At 40.0% G+C, this 18,368-nt stretch overlaps 1 protein-coding gene across 3 annotated transcripts in view; it reads right to left on the bottom strand.

Annotated features, from left to right (window-relative positions):
* The window catches only part of LOC125904945 (SH3 and multiple ankyrin repeat domains protein 2-like), a 465,143-nt gene that overhangs the window by 227,981 nt on the left and 218,794 nt on the right, over window positions 1–18,368 (bottom strand). For all 3 annotated transcript variants that reach the window (XM_049602644.1, XM_049602655.1, XM_049602662.1), the window contains 3 exons: window positions 17,970–18,137; window positions 11,220–11,336; window positions 1,021–1,098 (listed from right to left, as the gene is read on the bottom strand). In XM_049602644.1, coding sequence (XP_049458601.1) covers window positions 1,021–1,098; window positions 11,220–11,336; window positions 17,970–18,137 — 363 coding nt within the window. The remainder of the gene's footprint in view (window positions 1–1,020; window positions 1,099–11,219; window positions 11,337–17,969; window positions 18,138–18,368) is intronic.

Below are 18,368 nucleotides of genomic sequence, written 5' to 3'. Positions count from 1 at the left end.
ATTGGTCATGTGATTGCAGCCTTTCAAAATATGTGGAGTATGTACATATTTGGGTGCATTGCTTTTCCTAAGAAAACATATGTGAAATTTGTGAGAACAGCCTGTATTTTGTGTGTGTGAGACTATCCAAGGAACAGGGCTCCAGTGCCACAGCAGCAGTCTCATAATAAACAGAAGGACCTGAGATTGTCAGAGCTGATCACTTTGGAAGAATTTAAGTCAATCTGAATGGTTCGAGAAAATATCACACTTGATTAATATGATTGAATTTTTTACTGAAATCATTTCAGATTTTTTTTTTTTTTTTTTTAATTTTTTTTTTTTTACCTTTTTATACATCATAATTTACTGACCTTGCATATTAGGTGAGTATTGTGTTCAGTCATTGTAGTGTGTGACAGTTGTATTTGTCTGTTTGTACTTATTGTTGTAAGGATGTTTATGCTACCCTGTTGCCCAGCTCACTCTTGGTACGAGACTGACTGAATATAGGATACATACAGTACTGTATATATCAAATTGCTACTGTCTTGTGAAAACCTTGTAACAGCAAATTTGGATCATTTCATAGTCTCTCACTAGATAACTGAAGCCTCTTCCTGCACACTCTGTTTTTAAAAAACGGTTTTAGAACAAGTTGGATCAACTCTAAATTGCAACTAGAGCTGTTCTCCAAAGTTAGTTAGTAGTTTTGCAGATAACACACTCTTGTGTAAAAACATCAGCTCATTGACAGGAAGCTAAAAGACTCAGCAGAAGCTATAGACGTACGATGCTCACTTTTGATTCACCTGTAAATACCGTTGAACTGAAACAAATCTAATATCGGCCAGAAAGATATTTTCAATCCCTTGTTGCAACTGACCTTGACCATTTTTCTCTGTTGCCATGGAAACAAATGAGACAAGAAAATGTGCTGCAACTAAAGATGTTTCCCTAAAAGCTATAATCAATCTTCTTTTATTCGCGTTCATGCAAACCGCAGTATAGAGGAGTAATTGGGGTTTTTTTTCACTCTACCTGAAATGGACTCTGGCTGTTGTAGTTCTTCACTTCTTTGTCGGCTCCACGAACAAGCAGCACTCTGGCACAGTTATCCTGGGTAGAAAAGAGAAAAAAAATGATAAAACAGGGCTGAGAAAATGCCTAAAACAACACAGAGATCCTTTCATTCTCCTACTTTGTTGAGGAAAAAAGCTGATTAGCTTCCAGAGACATTAGCAAAATTTCCAAAAGCAAAAGAAGTCAGTAGAGCAGAAACTGATCAGTGTGGTTGAATGTCTGATCATCCCAGCACTGACATGTGAGAAGAAGGAGAGAACAACAGAACATCTATTACCTATATCAGGAATGGAGCTTCATTCGCTGTTAAGTGTGTATCTATTGCTCCACTCAAAGAGAAAGAGGGAGTAAGAGCAACAGAGATAGGTAGAGAGACAGAGAGAGAGAGAGAGAGGAGAACAGAGAGATGGAGAGTGCTGAAGGGTTTGAATCTGCTGCACAATTCGCCCACAAAGTGCTCAACCACGCATGTACTGTGCACACACACATGAATATAAATACTTTTTTTAGATCCACAATAAGCTATTGAGAGTTGAAAAATCGCTCTCACAGATACTGATACACAACCATAATCTGTACAGTGTTGTCCACATTACAAATGTTTCTGTCATTAGACATCTAACATCTTATTTTAAGACATGCGTTGAGTGTTTTATTTTTACTCATGGAGTGTAGCAATCCCACAACATATTTTTTTTTATATATAGGCTACATTTAATAATGAAGCTTCCAAATGGAAATGTGTGACATACATCAGAGCCAAGAACTGAAGCAGAGGCTTTTTAGCTTTCAAGAGATAATCAGAAGCAGAAAAGGAAATGTAGGGACTGGAGAGATAGAGGGACGGAACGTGAGAAAGGTCCAATCTCTAATGTCCATGATGCTGAGGGTAATCCAGGATGTTGCAGCTTGGACGCCATGGAAACGTCAGCTTCAAATGGATTTTTCTTGTGCATTTCATGTTGTGTTAGCGAGAGTAGATCACTGATGGAGAAGATGAGAGTGGGGCAGTATTCTCACATATTCTTGCCAGAAGTTTTTAGTTTGGTATGTTTTTTATGCAATATTCTTCTCTGGAATCTGCTCAGAGTACCCCATCTATCAAGAAGGAGTGAGAATTCATGCATATTTACGATGTACAGTATAACAGCCTAATAACAGATAAATCCTGAGTTACATCAACCCCCTCTATTTCACAGATGCAGCCATCATTATCATTATCATTATCGTCAATGCTTCAGCTTTCTGGCTTTACAAGATAAGACTGAGGATGTTTTATATTGTTTTATTGTCATCAACAAATTCTATGTAAGACCAAAAGTAACAATAAATGTATACACTAACAAGTACTGTGCGTGTATTAGATCTTGATATATCTTGCTCTTCTGTGCCACAGAGCTCCATTGCTGTCAAAAAATTATTAAAGGGCAGTTCATCCCAAAATCAACCAGAATTACTGCTTTGCTGTTATATGCTTCCGAGCACCAGTGAAGTTGCCCTTACAGCTTACATCCATGTCTGTGAAAACATGGATGCTCCACACACATCTTCCCCCCACCACCACAGAAAATCTATACAATCAGCACAGTTTCAAGATGAGTGTCACCAATTCAGAATCTGACCAAATGTCTCCCCTTCTGTTCCTGAATTATGACATTGAGTAATGGTTCAGAAAAGTGTTATTGCAGAAATGTATGATGTCACAATGAAGTTGACCTTTGACCTTTTGTAAATGAAATGTTAGCACTTTGAAATTTTGTCATAGTTAGTGTACGAATTCTTGAGACATGGTCAAAAACATGTTTTGTGGAGTTACAGTGACCTTTGACCACCAAATTCTAATCAGTTCATCACTGAGTTGCAGTGGACAATGTTTGACGTTTGTTTGTCAAATCTGAAAGGCGTTATTGAGATATCAATCAATCAATCAAACTTTATTTGTATAGCACTTTTCATACATTAAAAATGCAGCACAAAATGCTTCACAGAATAAAAAACAAACAAAAATACTACATATTGAAAACCCACCCCTCCCACCCCCACATATAAACACACACACACACACACACACACACACACACACACACAGTCAATATAGTCAATAACATGGCTGGGCACTGAGGAACCAGGTGAGGAAAGAGCCACCTATGGGGAGCCATCCACACCAAGAGGTGTCACAGCCTATGGCCACAGGCAGCACCGCCACAGAGACCACCTCGACCCAGACAAACCGAGGTAGGCTCCACACATGATGTAGAGCCCCCCAGTATTCTGGGCCTGAGGGATGTCCAGGACGACGTACCTGCGGGCAGATCGGGCACACCTCTCAGTGTGGAGGCCCCCATGAGGAAACACTGGAGCTAAAAACTAAAAACTAAAAGGCAATATGATAAGATAAAACAAGTATAAGATAAAGTAATGATAAAATGCATAAAAGTGTAAGGATTTATAAAAAAAAATTAAAGATTTAAAGATTAAAATATTATTAATAATAATAAATAAATAAATGAAGATTTAGAAACTTAATAATAATAAAATACATAAAGATTTAAAAATAAATCATTTAAAAGCATTAGAAAGTAAAAATAACATATAATAGAAGAATTAAAGAGTAAAAGAAATCAGTTAAAAGCCAGATTAAAAAGGTGAGTCTTGAGCCTCCTTTTAAAAACATCAACAGTCTCTGCAGTCCTGATGTTCTCCGGCAGGCTGTTCCATAAGTGAGAGTCATAATGGCTGAATGCAGCCTCCCCGTGGGTTTTTGTTCTCACTTTTGGAATAATTAAAAGGCCGGTGCCGGAGGACCTCAGGATCCGCGAGGGTTGATACGATAAAAGCAGGTCAGATAAATAAGATGGCCCAAGACCGTTAAGACATTTAAAAACTAATAAAAGAACCTTAAAATCGATCCTGAAACACACGGGGAGCCAATGCAACGATTCTAAAACTGGTGTAATGTGCTCCTGCCCCCTGGTCCTCGTCAGCACTCGTGCGGCTGAGTTTTGGAGTAGCTGCAGATTAGAGATGGTCTTTTTGGGAAGACCAGAGAGCAGGGCATTACAGTAATCTAAACGACAAGAGATAAAAGCATGCATCAGCACCTCCGTGTTAGCCTGAGAGAGAAACGGGCGGACTCTGGCTTTATTCTTAAGATGATAAAAACCTGTCTTTGTTACATTTTTGATGTGTGGAATAAAACTAAGCTCAGAGTCAAAAATGACACCCAGGTTCTTTACACATTGTGAAGGTTTAAAATCTTGTAGTTTTGGTAAAAGTTTCTCTCTCTGGCCTTCAGGACCAATAACTAAGACCTCTGTTTTGTCCTGGTTGAGCTGTAGGAGATTCACTGCCATCCATGACTTGATATCTAAAATACAGTTTAAAAGGGTATCAATTGGCCCTGTGTCATCAGGAGACATGGCGATGTACAACTGTGTGTCATCTGCGTAACTGTGGAAGCTGATGCCGTGCCTCCTGATGACGTCCCCAAGGGGAAGCATGTATAGATTACAAAGAATTGGACCTAAAATTGACCCTTGGGGCACCCCACACCTAATTTCATGTGTTCTGGAGGAACATGTATCCATACTTACAAAGAAACAACGATCTGTGAGATAAGAGCTGAACCAGTTAAAAACAGTGCCAGAGAGGCCCACCAGGTTTCTGAGTCTGTTTAATAAAATGCGATGGTCTACTGTATTGAAGGCGGTGCTTAGATCCAGTAGTACCAAGACTGTGAGTTTTTGTGAATCAACATTAAACCTGATAGCATTTAAAATCTTTAAAAGGGTGTCTCGGTACTGTGGTTCATCCTAAAACCAGACTGATATTTCTCTAAAATATTGTTTCTTTTTAAAAAATCATTTACTTGGTTAAAAACCAGTTTTTCTAAAGTCTTACTTAAAAACGGTAAGTTGGATACAGGTCGGTAATTATTAAAAATGTTGGGATCTAAATTACTCTTCTTCAGAAGGGGCTTCACCACCGTCGTTTTGAAGGCAGCGGGGAAGACACCTGTCTGAAGAGAGTAATTTACTATATTTAAAATGTGTTCCTCAAAGAATCCATTAAATGTCTTTAAAAGTGATGTGGGAGGGCGTCGGTGGCTTAGTGGTAGAGCAGGCGCCCCATGTACAAGGCTGTTGCTGCAGCGGCCTGGGTTCGACTCCAGCCTGTGGCCCTTTGCTGCATGTCACTCCCTCTCTCCCCCCTTCACGCTTGTCTGTCCTATCAAATAAAGGCTAGAAATGCCCAAAAAATATCTTTAAAAAAAAAAAAAAAAGTGATGTGGGAATCGGATCTAAAAGGCAGGTTGTGGGCTTTACTTGGGAGAAAACTCGACCAAGTGTCCTTGCATCAACCAGGGCAAAACTCTCCAGTGTTTCCTCAGGTAAAAGCAATGATCCAGGTGTGTTAAAAATGACATTCTGTTGGGATAAAAGACTGGACCTGATATCATCGATTTTACTTGTGAAGTGGTCTGCAAAGTCCTCGCAGAGGGCATCTGTTGATATGTTGGATGGTTTATTAATATTGGTGCTGGTTAACAGATTGAAGGTGGAGAACAGAAATTTAGGATTGCTTTTATGATCAGAAATGAGTTTCGAAAAGTGGGATATTCTTGCCTGTTTTATTGTAGGACTGGAGTTGTCCTTCCGTCCATATCGCATTCATGGACGGACAGACAGACAGACAGACAGACAACCTGAAAACATAGTATCTCCTGTGACGGTGAGAGGCTAAAAGATGCATATTTTTTCTCTTACCTGTAGTGCTAGATAACACTCTAGATTGTTTTGGAGTGAGTTATTGAGCGTTGGATATATCCGCTGTATTGATGACTGCTTTCTCTATAATAATAATGGAACTAGATGGCACTCTGTGGTGCTCTAAGTGCAAAAAAAGGGAAAAAATTACCATTTGAAAAACTCAACTGCAGTCTCTTTCTAGAAATCACAACCTGGTCACTCAAATAATCCGGAGACCTTGTTCTGAGAAGTGTCATGTAGGTACTATTTTCTTTCTGTCTAAAAATCTAACTATATATTTGTGAGGATCTATGTCTTCAGTAGGAACCAAAGGGCTTAGAGCTGACAGCCACAGACAGGGAGTCAAAGTATTGACAGATGGACTCTATAGTTGGTTTTGGTGTTTTCATGAGATTTGTTAAAAATAAGAATAATATACAATAATGTCAGAATGTTAAGAATCGGTTATTATATTAAAATGGACCTTTTCCCAGCTTCATGCATGTACACCAGGCAGCAAATACACGTACAAACTTTAACACAACATTCTATGTAACCAACAAACAGGAGGGCACTGGTAGAGGGGCCATTTCATAAACGTCAAAAGCACAGACAATGAATTATCTTCCTTAAGTGGAACTAAAGGCTTGCTTTGATGTGAATATTGAACTGTTTTTGAATCCAAGCTGTGGTTCTCTGCTTAACTTGCCACGCTCCAAGGGCAATGTGGTAAATGGTCTCAAATGACTGGCTGTACAAACAAGGCTTAGAGGCTCCTGTTGACCTTTACCTTGGAGGTACACTGGCAGGTTTAAGTCAGTTGGTCTTTCAGAAGCTTCATCTATTCTGTGCATATTCAGTTAAGGGATAAGGCTGAAGTTATTCTATATTTTCTTATTGTGAATACTGTAAATCCCATGAGAAGACCAAAACAAACAATGGGTACCGTAAGTCCATCAATCAGTACTTTATGACTTCCTGTCCATGGGGGGCTGGAGCCTATCCCAGCTGACATCGGGCGAGAGGCAGGGTACACCCTGGACAGGTCGCCAGACTATCACAGGGCTGACACATAGAGACAAACAACCATTCACACTCACATTCACACCTACGGACAATTTAGAGTTATCAGTTAACCTAGTCCCCAATCTGCATGTCTTTGGACTGTGGGAGGAAGCCGGAGTGCCCGGAGAGAACCCACGCTGACACGGGGAGAACATGCAAACTCCGCACAGAAGGGCTTGTGCCAGACCGTGCCACGCATTATATTATATTTAAGCATTTTGTTATTTTTAACATCCTAAACTCATATCTACATATTTCTATTTTTTTTTTATTCCTATTTTTTGTTCTTTGTCTTGTTCTGGGGACTGATTTGGTTTGTAGTATGTGCCTTGTCTTAGTCCTGTCTTGGTTTTGTGTTGTTCTTACTACCTACTTTTTTGTTGTTGTTGACCAAATATTACTGTTATATTTGAAAATTTTTAATAAACAGATAGTGGGGAAAAAGAAACATATGGTTGCTTTGTTTAAAAAAGTCTCAATATTATTTTAATTTAGCTAAACAGCTAGAAGTTGTTGTTTTGTTTTTTTTCCCCAGTATTTTTAGTTAATGATATAACATGTCACCCAGAGTGACCCACAATATATAGGATATCACTAAATGTTACGACACTGCACCAAAACTTGATGTCCAACTAGATATGCTGGAGAACTACATTGTATTTCATGTTTTTACCAGCAGGGCACAGCCATCTTTCAACAAGCTAGCTGGTGATGTCACTGGGTTGCTTTGTACTGAACTAAGCATGGTAAACTTGGTACTCTGAAGCACGATTTGTTCTTCAATGGCTGTTTTGTTGTCTGATAATATTTGTACAGCCAGTGTATGGGATGTTTTGAATAGAGTAATGATTGAATGTACAGAAAGTCACATAGTGCCCGACAGGTGGGACACACATTCCATCGCCGGTGTCCACTGGTGGTGGTGCAGGCTTACGGTGCAGTTCCACCTTATTTGCTGTTTTGATGGAAATACTGAAGTGTGAGATTACTTATATGGATATACAATACCAGGAAATGACCCATAATAGAAATGTTGAGGAGGAAACGGGGTAAAACCTTTGGTTTAAGATCTATGGCGAAGCTAACATCAATGACCAGCCTGATGTTATAAGCTGATTCTGTCTGTAGGGAGGGACCTCTCCTTTTCCAAAATTCTGCTGAAGAGCCAGCAAGGTCTTGGTGGTGTTTCCATGTCAAGAATAACAATCTATTATATACCCCAACAAGAGAATGGACAGATGAATGCAAAGACTAACTTGCACCACCAGCAATCTATCTATGTGGAAAACGCCCCATTTGACTCAGTTTTTGGGTGGGCATGATGTTGATCATCATAGAAGATGGCTTGTAGATGTGACCTCTTGGTTAGGCTTACATTAGCTATATTAAGTGTGACAAAATATCAAAATATTATAATCATCTTGTATTGTTATTGTGTTCTGACATCTTGATGAAGACACTAGTAAAGTACATATTTGGTGTGGAGAAGTGTTTTGTGTGGTTTGTCAGCTGTAGAAAACTAATATTAAATGTAACATTCATCAATTTAAGGCAGCTCTTCACTTTCTCTTTTGCCGCTGTTGTCCAACTCCATGAGAAACTCCACTATATCAGCACTTACTAAGTTAAAAACTAGTTAAACTACTCTGAAGAACAGTGTTGCATTCAGCGCTCACAGTAAACAACCATCCCAGTGATATCACCACCTAGCTTATTGAAAGATGGCTATACCCTGCTGGCGAAAAGGTGAAATACTATTCCATTTTCCATCTCGGTGATATCAACTTTGATTGCAGTGTCACATCTTGCCTAAGGTAAAATTCAAACGAAGCACATTTTATGTAAAATTTAAGAATTAAAAAAAAGACAAAATGAAGTCATGTGGGACCACATGGATCCCAACACAGCTAGCTGGTGGAAGTTAATGAGCCTTGGGTTCAGAAACCCATCAGAAATTAAAAAAAAAAAAAAAAAAAAAAAATAAGAAAAGAATTATCACGTGTACAGGAGAAAGCTCTTTTTTTAAGATTTCTTTTTGGGGTGTTTTTGCCTTTAATGGATAGGACAGTTTTGCTTGAAGGGGGCAGAGAGAGGGGGGATAACAAGCAGCAAGGGGCTGCAGGTTGGAACTGAACTGCAGCAAGGACAGAGCCTTTGTATATCAGGTGCCTGTATCCACTAAGCCACCAACATCCCTCAAGAGAAAGTTCTCTTTAATATGAATTCCTTTATCATGTAAGATGTTTACTTTCCAGATCAAAATGGGAAAGTAGCTATTACCCAAGAGAAAAGTCACATAGTTTAACCATTTACTGCAATTAGAGGTAGACAGTGACTTAGCAGTGTGGTTATACTTTTGGGAATTCTCCAAGCTGCACGAGACCAGCGTAAGTGCATCAAATACATGATAAATAACATGCAAGGAAAACAGCAAACGATTCGTCCCATGGGGATGAAGGAACAGAGACCCTGCAGGGTGTGTACAAACAGAGCTGAATGAGGTGCAGTCAGCAGAAGAAACAGCAGCAAATATATACACGTCAGCATACAGAAAGAAGGTGAGCATGGAGCATATGAGGTCACTGAATCAGGTAACTGCCAGCTAATACAGGAAAACACATCTGACAGTGGTCAGCCAGAGCTCCATTTCTGCAGTGTGCAACATGTTTTCTTATTTTGCCTCAGCTCAAATAGACAGTTATGTCTTATGTCTGTTTTTTTATTTTACAGATGCTATGAATTTAAAAAGCACTGTAAGAATGTGGGGAGACCACTGATTAAAAATATAAATACAACACAGTTTGTGGGGGTGTGCCATTAGCATGCTGGCATGCAAGAATGTCCACCAGAGCTGATGGCTGTGAACTGAACAATCATTTCACTACCATAAGATGTCTCCAGTGTCATTTCCTTTGATGCGGCAGTACATCCATCTGGCCTCACAACCCCACAAGTTGGTTACAATGATGAATTGCAGTTAGGTAAAGAGATGTTTTCTGCAGAAATGGTTGAAAATGGTTTAAGTTGTGTTTCAGTTGTGCAAACCAATTATTGCAACAGCTGTTTTGGCGGCTGCTCTCAGATGATCTTGCAGGTGAAGACCATGGATGTCGAGGTCCTGAGCTGGTGTTGTTACATGTGGTCTGCGGTTGTGAGGCCACTTGGATGTACTGCCAGCTTCACAGAAACAGCACTGGAGATGTCTTATGGTAGTGAATTGATCATTCAGTTCACAGGTAACAGCTCTGGTGGACACTTCTACTGTCAGCATGCAAATGGCACACTCCTTCAAAATTGTGACATCTGTGGCATTGTGTTGTGTGATCAAACTGCACATTTTAGAGTACTAGTGATGCTGTTTAATTAGCATGTAGATATGGCTCACCTGTCAGGTGGATGGATTATCTTGAAAAAGGAGATATTAACAAATTTGTGAACAAAATACGAGAGAACTATATCTATTGAGTGCAAGAAAACTTAAACCTGTGAGAAATGGGAGCAAAAACAAAAGTGCTGCATTTAAATTTTTATTCAGTGTATGTTAGTATCCGCAATAACTGGCAATATTGTGATCTGCTCCCTTTAAAATTTCTTCCTTATTACATTTAGAAATGTACAACATTTTGTGTTCAGATTGTCTCTTCTTCAAGCACAGTGAAATCAAACAGACCCTGGTGTGCCAGTCCTGGTAATGTATAAGGTTCAAGCTGCAACTGGGATTTATCAAATTCAATACAAAACCAATATACATTCAAATCCTTGAGCTGAAAATACTGAAAAACATGGGAATGCAATTCAAAAAAATAAATTTATAGGACATAACTGAGAAGATAACCAAACAAAAAGAAATCAGATGTATTTTTTTTTTTTTTTTTTTTTTTTTTTAAAAAGCTCAATGTTAATCGTACACAGCTCAGAAAAGGTCAAAGATTAAACCTTAAGGTATCAAAATCACCAAATTCTGCCTTAATCCTAAAAGGGCCTTTATCTATCTGCTCAGAGATTTCCATCCCACCTAATTCACTGCTTTTTCTTTTTCTTTTCAAGAAAGTTTTCCACTACTCCCACTCCCACTATAAGTGAATATTTTATTGCTCATAAGAATTTCAGTTTTTCTTCGTAATGTGTGCCTTATATTCCTTTATAAGCTACATACAGCACAGCGTGTTGCTCTACGTTCCTCCTGCTTTTTACGACAGGAATGATGACACTGGCTTAACTAACTAACTTAAAATAGTACCAGGTCAGTCCAGTAGTGGTATGCGCTTTCATTCACATCACACACACAAACGCAACTCATCAAGTACAGAAAGGCATACACACTTGTCCCCCCTCCCCACTCACCTGGTTGTATAGGGCACAGATGTGTAGAGCAGTGTTTCCAGAGGCATTCTGAGCGCTCATGTCTGCTCCATAGAACAGCAGGTGCTCCAGGTGCTGCACATGGCCATGACGACAAGCCTGCACACACACACACACACACACACACACACACACACACAAAGTAGTTAAAAAAAAGCCCGTGACACCACCGCTGGACAGCAGTTGCAGTAACTAGCCTTTAACACTAGATGTCAGTGTGCTGCAAAGGAGATGAGAAGCAGCCGTACCCTCAGATTGAACCCAGTCGTCAAATGATGGAGAGGATAGATGAGCATGTGCAGAGAAATAGCTTAAAGAAATGTACGATTGCACAATTGAATTCATCAAGACAGAGTGTAAAAAGACAGACAAAAACAGAAGCTAAGCAGAAAGCTATTGCTTTTATGAACCAATTTTCTGTGGAAATGGCATTAATGTTTGGGTTAATGGTGACAGATGCCAGTTAGGTGTTTGGCAGGAGGGGGGGATTATTTTGAAATGGCCTATTTACACTGTAGCTCATTTCAGAGACTGAGAGGTTTGTGAGGAAAGGACAAAAACCCAAATAGCTGCTTATCAACCAAAACAGGTTACAGTAAGAAGTATTTCATCATCAAGTGAGCAGCGGAATGGAATTTTGTTACATAATTTAGAATTTGCACAGCCAGGCAAAACATTATGCTAAATGCACTGGAACACCGGATTTGTCATGACTTTCATGATCTCTTTTTACTGGTCTATTTGTAGAGGGGCTAATGGCAGAGATGATACTATTTTCCTTAACATCTACTCACATTTTGAATATTGTCATCTGATTTCAGTTGTACACTAATACCACTCAACTGCAATGGTTTAGAAGCTTTAAAGCACATTTTTTTGGTTTTACTTTCTTATTAATGTTGTGTCAAATACAATTCTGGATCCAGGGATGCCTGTCCGCTCCACCACTATGATCTGGACTGAAATATCGCAACAGCAATTGGATGGACTGCCAGGGACATTCATGATATTCAGAGACTCATGGTCCTTCTCAAAGTTGAGGAAGGATCCTTATGCCTGGTTCACACTACATAGTATCAGCCCGATTAAAGCCCAATGCAGCGACATATCGTGTCGGCTCGGATCGTGAACGTCAATAAGTGTTGTACGCTAAAATCCATCGTTTCATCTCGTGTAGTATATCATAGTAGACGACCATCGACACCATGTCTGGGACACCTTACGATGTTCAAACAGAAAGTCTAGCATGTTTCATTTTCTTTTTGTCGTTCACAACTGCTCCCTTTACAGCAGTCACTTTGACTAACAGAAACACAGAGCGATCTGCCGCTGTAGACAACTGTACAACAACAACAGCCCAGCCTTTATGATATTTCCTCCAGGGATGTTACTACAACAGAGTAAAAAGGGAAAAATGACGACGTGAAACTACAGAGGCACTTTGTCAACCTGGTAATTACTGCCATTAGCATAGAGCTAGCAAACAATGTTACTTCTTCTAAATGGAGATGGACATAAAGTAAGAAATTTAAAAAAAAGTGGTGGGGCTTTTACACAACTGCAGAGAGTACGAGCTTCATCTGAAACAGACTACATTGTAAACATTGGGCCATTATTTATTATTCCCTCTTTAGCCTTGATAAGGCTAATGCATTGCGCCGTCATTTCAAAATCTGTTTTAAATTAAAAGCCCATTATAACTTTGGTTGAGAGAATCCCTTCATTTTCTTAATAGGCTTTAATTGTGAAACAATTGCAGGAACTTGTGGAGGATTCAGTGACTTGTATGTTTGCATACGGTGCTTCAAATGTAGCTTCTGTCATCTGGTGCCCTTTTTTTTATATTACTATAACAACATTTCGGCTGACACAGGAACAGACACAGTGACTCAAATAATAGTAATAATAATAAAAATAGGACAAGAATAACCCGATGACATCACACACATCACGAAAGATGACCAGGGATGATTGGTGTGGACCATCATGTAGTATGTCATGTCTGTCTGCCAAGTCACGGCGCAATTTTATAATCGCCTAATGTGACATAGTGACTATCAGAACGGACAGAAATGTCAAGCAGTGTGAACCAGGCATTAAATGGCTGAATTTCAGGGAGGCTACGTCATTAAAACCTCCTTCAAATTCTACTGAGGCCGAGTCCTTTCTTTAGAACGATGCAGGTCTGTATCCTCAGCGGAAGACAGGGTATTTTCAGTGTCACACAACTAGGCACTTGCTAGCCTATTCCAATGTATGATCACCAAAGGCTAGGAGGGAGTCTTGTGAATTTCCCATGTGGGATTAATAAAGTTTATCTTGTCTTGTCTTGTCTTGTCTTGTCTTATCCTGCCTAGCCTCTGTAGGACCTGAATTGGAAGGACTCATACTAATAAGGAACCATCCTTGACTTTGAGAAGCACCACAAGCACCGACGACCCTGCCATAGTCAGCCTCATCACAGATGGAGACGACAGGGAGTACAGAGAACTGAACCAGGACTTTGTGGACTGGTGCCTGAGGAACCACCTTCAGATCAACGAGGGGAAAACCAAAGAGCTGATGGTGGATTTCCGCAGGCGCAGACTCCTCCCCCCAACACCGGTGAACATCCAGGGAAAGGACATTGAGATGGTGACATCTTATAAGTACCTGGGTGTTCATCTTAACAATAAACTGGGCTGGACTAACCACATAACAGCACTATACAAGAAAAGCCAAAGCAGACTCTACCTGCTGAGGTGGCTCAGGTCTTTTGGAGTGCAGGGGGTGCTCCTGAAGACCTTCTTTGATACTGTGGTGGCATCAGCCATCTTTTACGGAGTGGTCTGCTGGGGTAGCAGCGTCTCAGCTGCAGACAGGAAGAGACTGGACAAGCTGATCAAGAAGGCCAGCTCTGTCCTGGGATGCTCTCTGGACTCTGTGCAGGTGGTGGGAGGACTAACGACTCCCACCACCTGCAGGAGGAGATAAAAGCTCTGGAGAGCTCCTTCAGCGATAGACTGATTCACCCAAAGTGTGTGAAGGAATGCTATCGCAGGTCCTTCCTGCCTGCTGCTGTCAGACTACATAACCAGCACTGCTGACAATAAACTGCACCATGGACACTTTAGGGACACCATAATAAGCATAACTGTCCCCCATGTTGTTGTTTTATTTGCACATACAATTTTCACTTTGCACTAAATATGCTCACTTTAATCCATTGCTCACTTTTTATCCACTGCTCATCATTAGTGATGTCCCGATCCGAAATTCGGATTGGTATCGGCCGCCGATATTAGCAAAAAATGTGCATCGGCATCGGATCGGACTGCATGGAAAAATGTCGATCCAGAACTCCGATCCAGTTTTTCATGGAGTTTCATGGAGTTTTCCGGCCAGCCCAGTGTGCCGCGATTCAAGCAGTCCATTCCAGTGATCCACTCCAGTACTTACTATCAATCCACCAGGCCAGAATGCAGACACACCTTATTTTATACAGTCTATGAGACACACAGGAAACAGCAGCACCAGGCTGGCACTGACACTACTAAAATAACTGAAAAGGAAAGGCTGCATTGTTTGTTAAATGTCAACAATGTCTTGTGGTTTTAATCTATTTTTTATTTATTAGGGGGCCAAAGCAGCCAAAGCAAACCAGTTATATTTTTTATTTAATGTTAATGTTTAATGTTAATGTTTAATGGTAATGTAAGTTTAAAGTTTGTTTATTTAACCCTGTTAACAATAAACAGGTCAGTTTCTCATACCAGCTGTTGTGGATCATTCTAACTAACCTGATTAAGTAGTTGTTCTTGTTAGAGTAATATCGCTTGATCAAACCTTTTCTAACATGACTGACAACAAAATAAGTGAATATGTATAATACGCGCTTTGATCGGATTGGGATTGGTATTGGCCAAACTCAAGGCTGTAATATCGGTATTGGAGCGGAAGTGAAAAAGCTGGATCGGGACATCCCTACTCATTATTATTATTATTATTATTATTATTATTATTACTATTATTTATTACTGTTTCTTGAATTTGTTGTACTTTTTTGCATGCCTAGTTTTTTAAGTTTTTAAATTTTGAAATCTTTAATCTGACTCTTTCCCCTTGACTGCTGTAACACTGGAATTTCTCAATTGTGGGATCAATAAATGTGTATCTTATCTTATCTTATAGTATCCTGTAGACATTGGTCATCCCCTGAATCTTCCTCTTGCGCCATCAGTAGTTCCCTAATTTCACTTTTTCAGGGAAATATTTCAGTATCTACCACATGGACTGACACACACATTCATGGATTTCTGGTGATATGACCTTGTGATTCCTTGACGAAAGAAAATTTGTAGTTCTGAGTGAAATGTATAAAGTATAAAATTAACTATCATTAAATCTGGTGCACACCTTGACATCTAGCTTCATAATCAGATCAAGAATTTAATTTGTCCAATACATGGTTAATGAACTTACGATCTTGTAACCTATCAGCTATCGTCCACCGGTAATATAACCTCTTGGGGCAACAGCCAGTATTTTCAGAGATCTGGTGTAGCCTGCAGATATCCAGGCCAATACTTCCTCTTCTGTATGCTCCTTATTGTTTATAGTTTGATTAGCAACTTGAGAGGTACAGACAACATTTCGGCTTATCTCCATGAACAGATATCTGCATATGAATGCTGATAAATTAAAAAAAAAAAAGCTGATAGAAAGCTAAACGGTCATCAGATGATAAAACTAATACATTCCCATCAGCCTGTACTTTAGAGTTGGGTCGATTTTCAATTTTGCTGGTCCGGTCGACTGTGCGAGTACTTTAAATATGAGCCTGTATAAGCAACCTGTGCTGACAGTGTCAGGGCACTAAATCCAACTTGTATTGCATTAGTCATAAGAATTATATGACAAAGTGGCGAACGTAATATTATGTTTGTTTATAAACAGATTAAAGGAGCCACTAGTGTCTGATAGGCTGTGAGCTGAGCACTAAAGCATAGCAGGGAGGGGGGACAAGCTGAGCAATAAAGTATATCAAATTAAAATAAAAAAAAATAACAGATATCAAATTTCAGAAGAGATAGGGGGGAAAGAGCCAGGATGCTTTGTTTCTTTATTAAAATGCTCATGTGTTTTTTGAGGTGACAAGAGAAGACAGGGAAGAATGAGTCTCTCAAGATAACTAAAACTGCACCAAAATCTACACCATGCCATTTTATTTTACTACAAAAAACCCCAAAACATAGGTGTTAGCTGGCTAAAGGGAGTTTGCCAGGGAGCTGCAAGTTTCTGGTAAGATAAATGACCATGCTTATAACAAGCTAGGCTATAATTTCCAGTAAAAATCACAATACAAAACATATGTACTCTGTTTTAAAAAGTAATGTTTTCAGTGCAGACAGAGGGCTCCGGGTCGTTTGCTATTAGGGCATGGTGTTATTATGTTCCACTTGGAAGCAACTGCTGAGTCAAGTGTGTGAAATTCAGTATACTGGTCCGGTCCAGTTCTTGATATCAAACTGGTCTAAAACATTGTATACTGGCCCATCCCTACTGTACTTTGTGTTTAGTACCAATTAGAAAATGTTAGCATGCTAACACGCTAAACTAGGATGGTGAACATTATAGCATGACGAATGGACTGCATTTACAGAGCACTTTTCTAGTCTTAGCAGCCACTCCAAGCACTTTGTAACACAAGCACTAGTCACCTTCTCACACTGCTTGCCAAGGCTGCCACACAAGGTTGACTCCAAGGGACAGGGATTAAACCACCCACCATCCAAATGGTAGACAATCTCTACCTCCTGGGCCACAGCAGCCCCAAATGTTAGCACATTAGCATGCTGACATTAGCACTTAGCTCAAAGCAGCACTATCCTTCAGAGCCTCTTGCACGGCTGTGGAGTCTTTGTCATGTTGCTGATAAATGACTTAAAATATTAAAATATTATCTAAATTGTTGTTGAATAATACTCCGTCCTTTCAGCACTTGTTAAAATAAATTATGTAAATGAAAGGATGTGTTTTCGGTCTATAATATGCAGAATCCTTAGATATGATAGGAAAATAAGTCAAACTGATTTTATCCCAAAGAGCTAGAGGGCTGACTGGAATAACAGAGGACTGGGATTTAACAGAAAAACAAAACATTATTAATGATGTTGTGGATCTTAGTATTCCTCGATTCTTTGGCAGTGTGAATTTCTTTTCTATGTTGTGTAGGATGGGAAGGATGTAATGCGAATTCCAGGATTTTAGAAATGAATAAACACAACCTTGAACTCTGAACTAGCAACAGCCATTCTGTTGTTCACTGTCCTGCCTGACAGCTGATTGTTATCGTGTCTGAAACAGGACAGATGGGGGAAGGCAGAGATTTTTTTTTTTTTGCAGCTCGACAGGAAGAGAGATACAAGCAATCTGATAAAGCTGATGGCCTGAACACAGGGATGCACGCACATACACTCTAGTTTGTCACTGCTGCAGGGTGGCTCTCCTTAAAGGGCTTTATCTACTTCAACGGATAACAGCTGCCAAGACAGTCGCCCACAGCCAGGGAAGGCTGTGTGAGTCTGTGTGTGCTTTAGTAATACTTTCCCAATACCAGCTGTCCCAAACAACCCAACAGACAGAAATCTCTCTGTGCTCGTGTGTGGGCACTTGATTAATCTAGTAATGTGTGTGTGTGTGTGTGTGTGTGTGTGTGTGTGTGTGTGTGTGTGTGTGTGTTTGTGTGTTTACCTGATGAACTTCATGCCAGCCATTCTCGTCCTGGCAGCAGACTGAGGCATGGTGGTTCAGCAGGAGCTCGCAGCAGCCCGGGTCTCCTCCCACGACCACGCTGTGATACAGAGGAGTCAGACCACGGCTGTCCTTGTAGTCTGGTGAAGCTCCCAACTCCAGTAGTGTCTGAGGGGGGAGAAGGGGTATAGACCCTTTTACTGTTAGTAAACAGTGTGATGTTTTTTGGTGGGCGGGGCTTAGCTGGATAAAAACAATTCTCCACAGACATTAGCTAGTGCTAGCTAGCGAGTTCTTTTGGCTTGTTTTAGACAATGTTAGGAGATGATACAAGTAGTGCATTCAGATTCATCCAAGTGCCGGAGCGCATTCTGGAGCAAACTGTACTGTTCGTAAATT

Source organism: Epinephelus fuscoguttatus, linkage group LG2 (genome assembly GCF_011397635.1).
Source record: "Epinephelus fuscoguttatus linkage group LG2, E.fuscoguttatus.final_Chr_v1".
Taxonomy (NCBI): domain Eukaryota; kingdom Metazoa; phylum Chordata; class Actinopteri; order Perciformes; family Serranidae; genus Epinephelus; species Epinephelus fuscoguttatus.
This window is presented reverse-complemented; position numbering and strand designations above follow the sequence as displayed.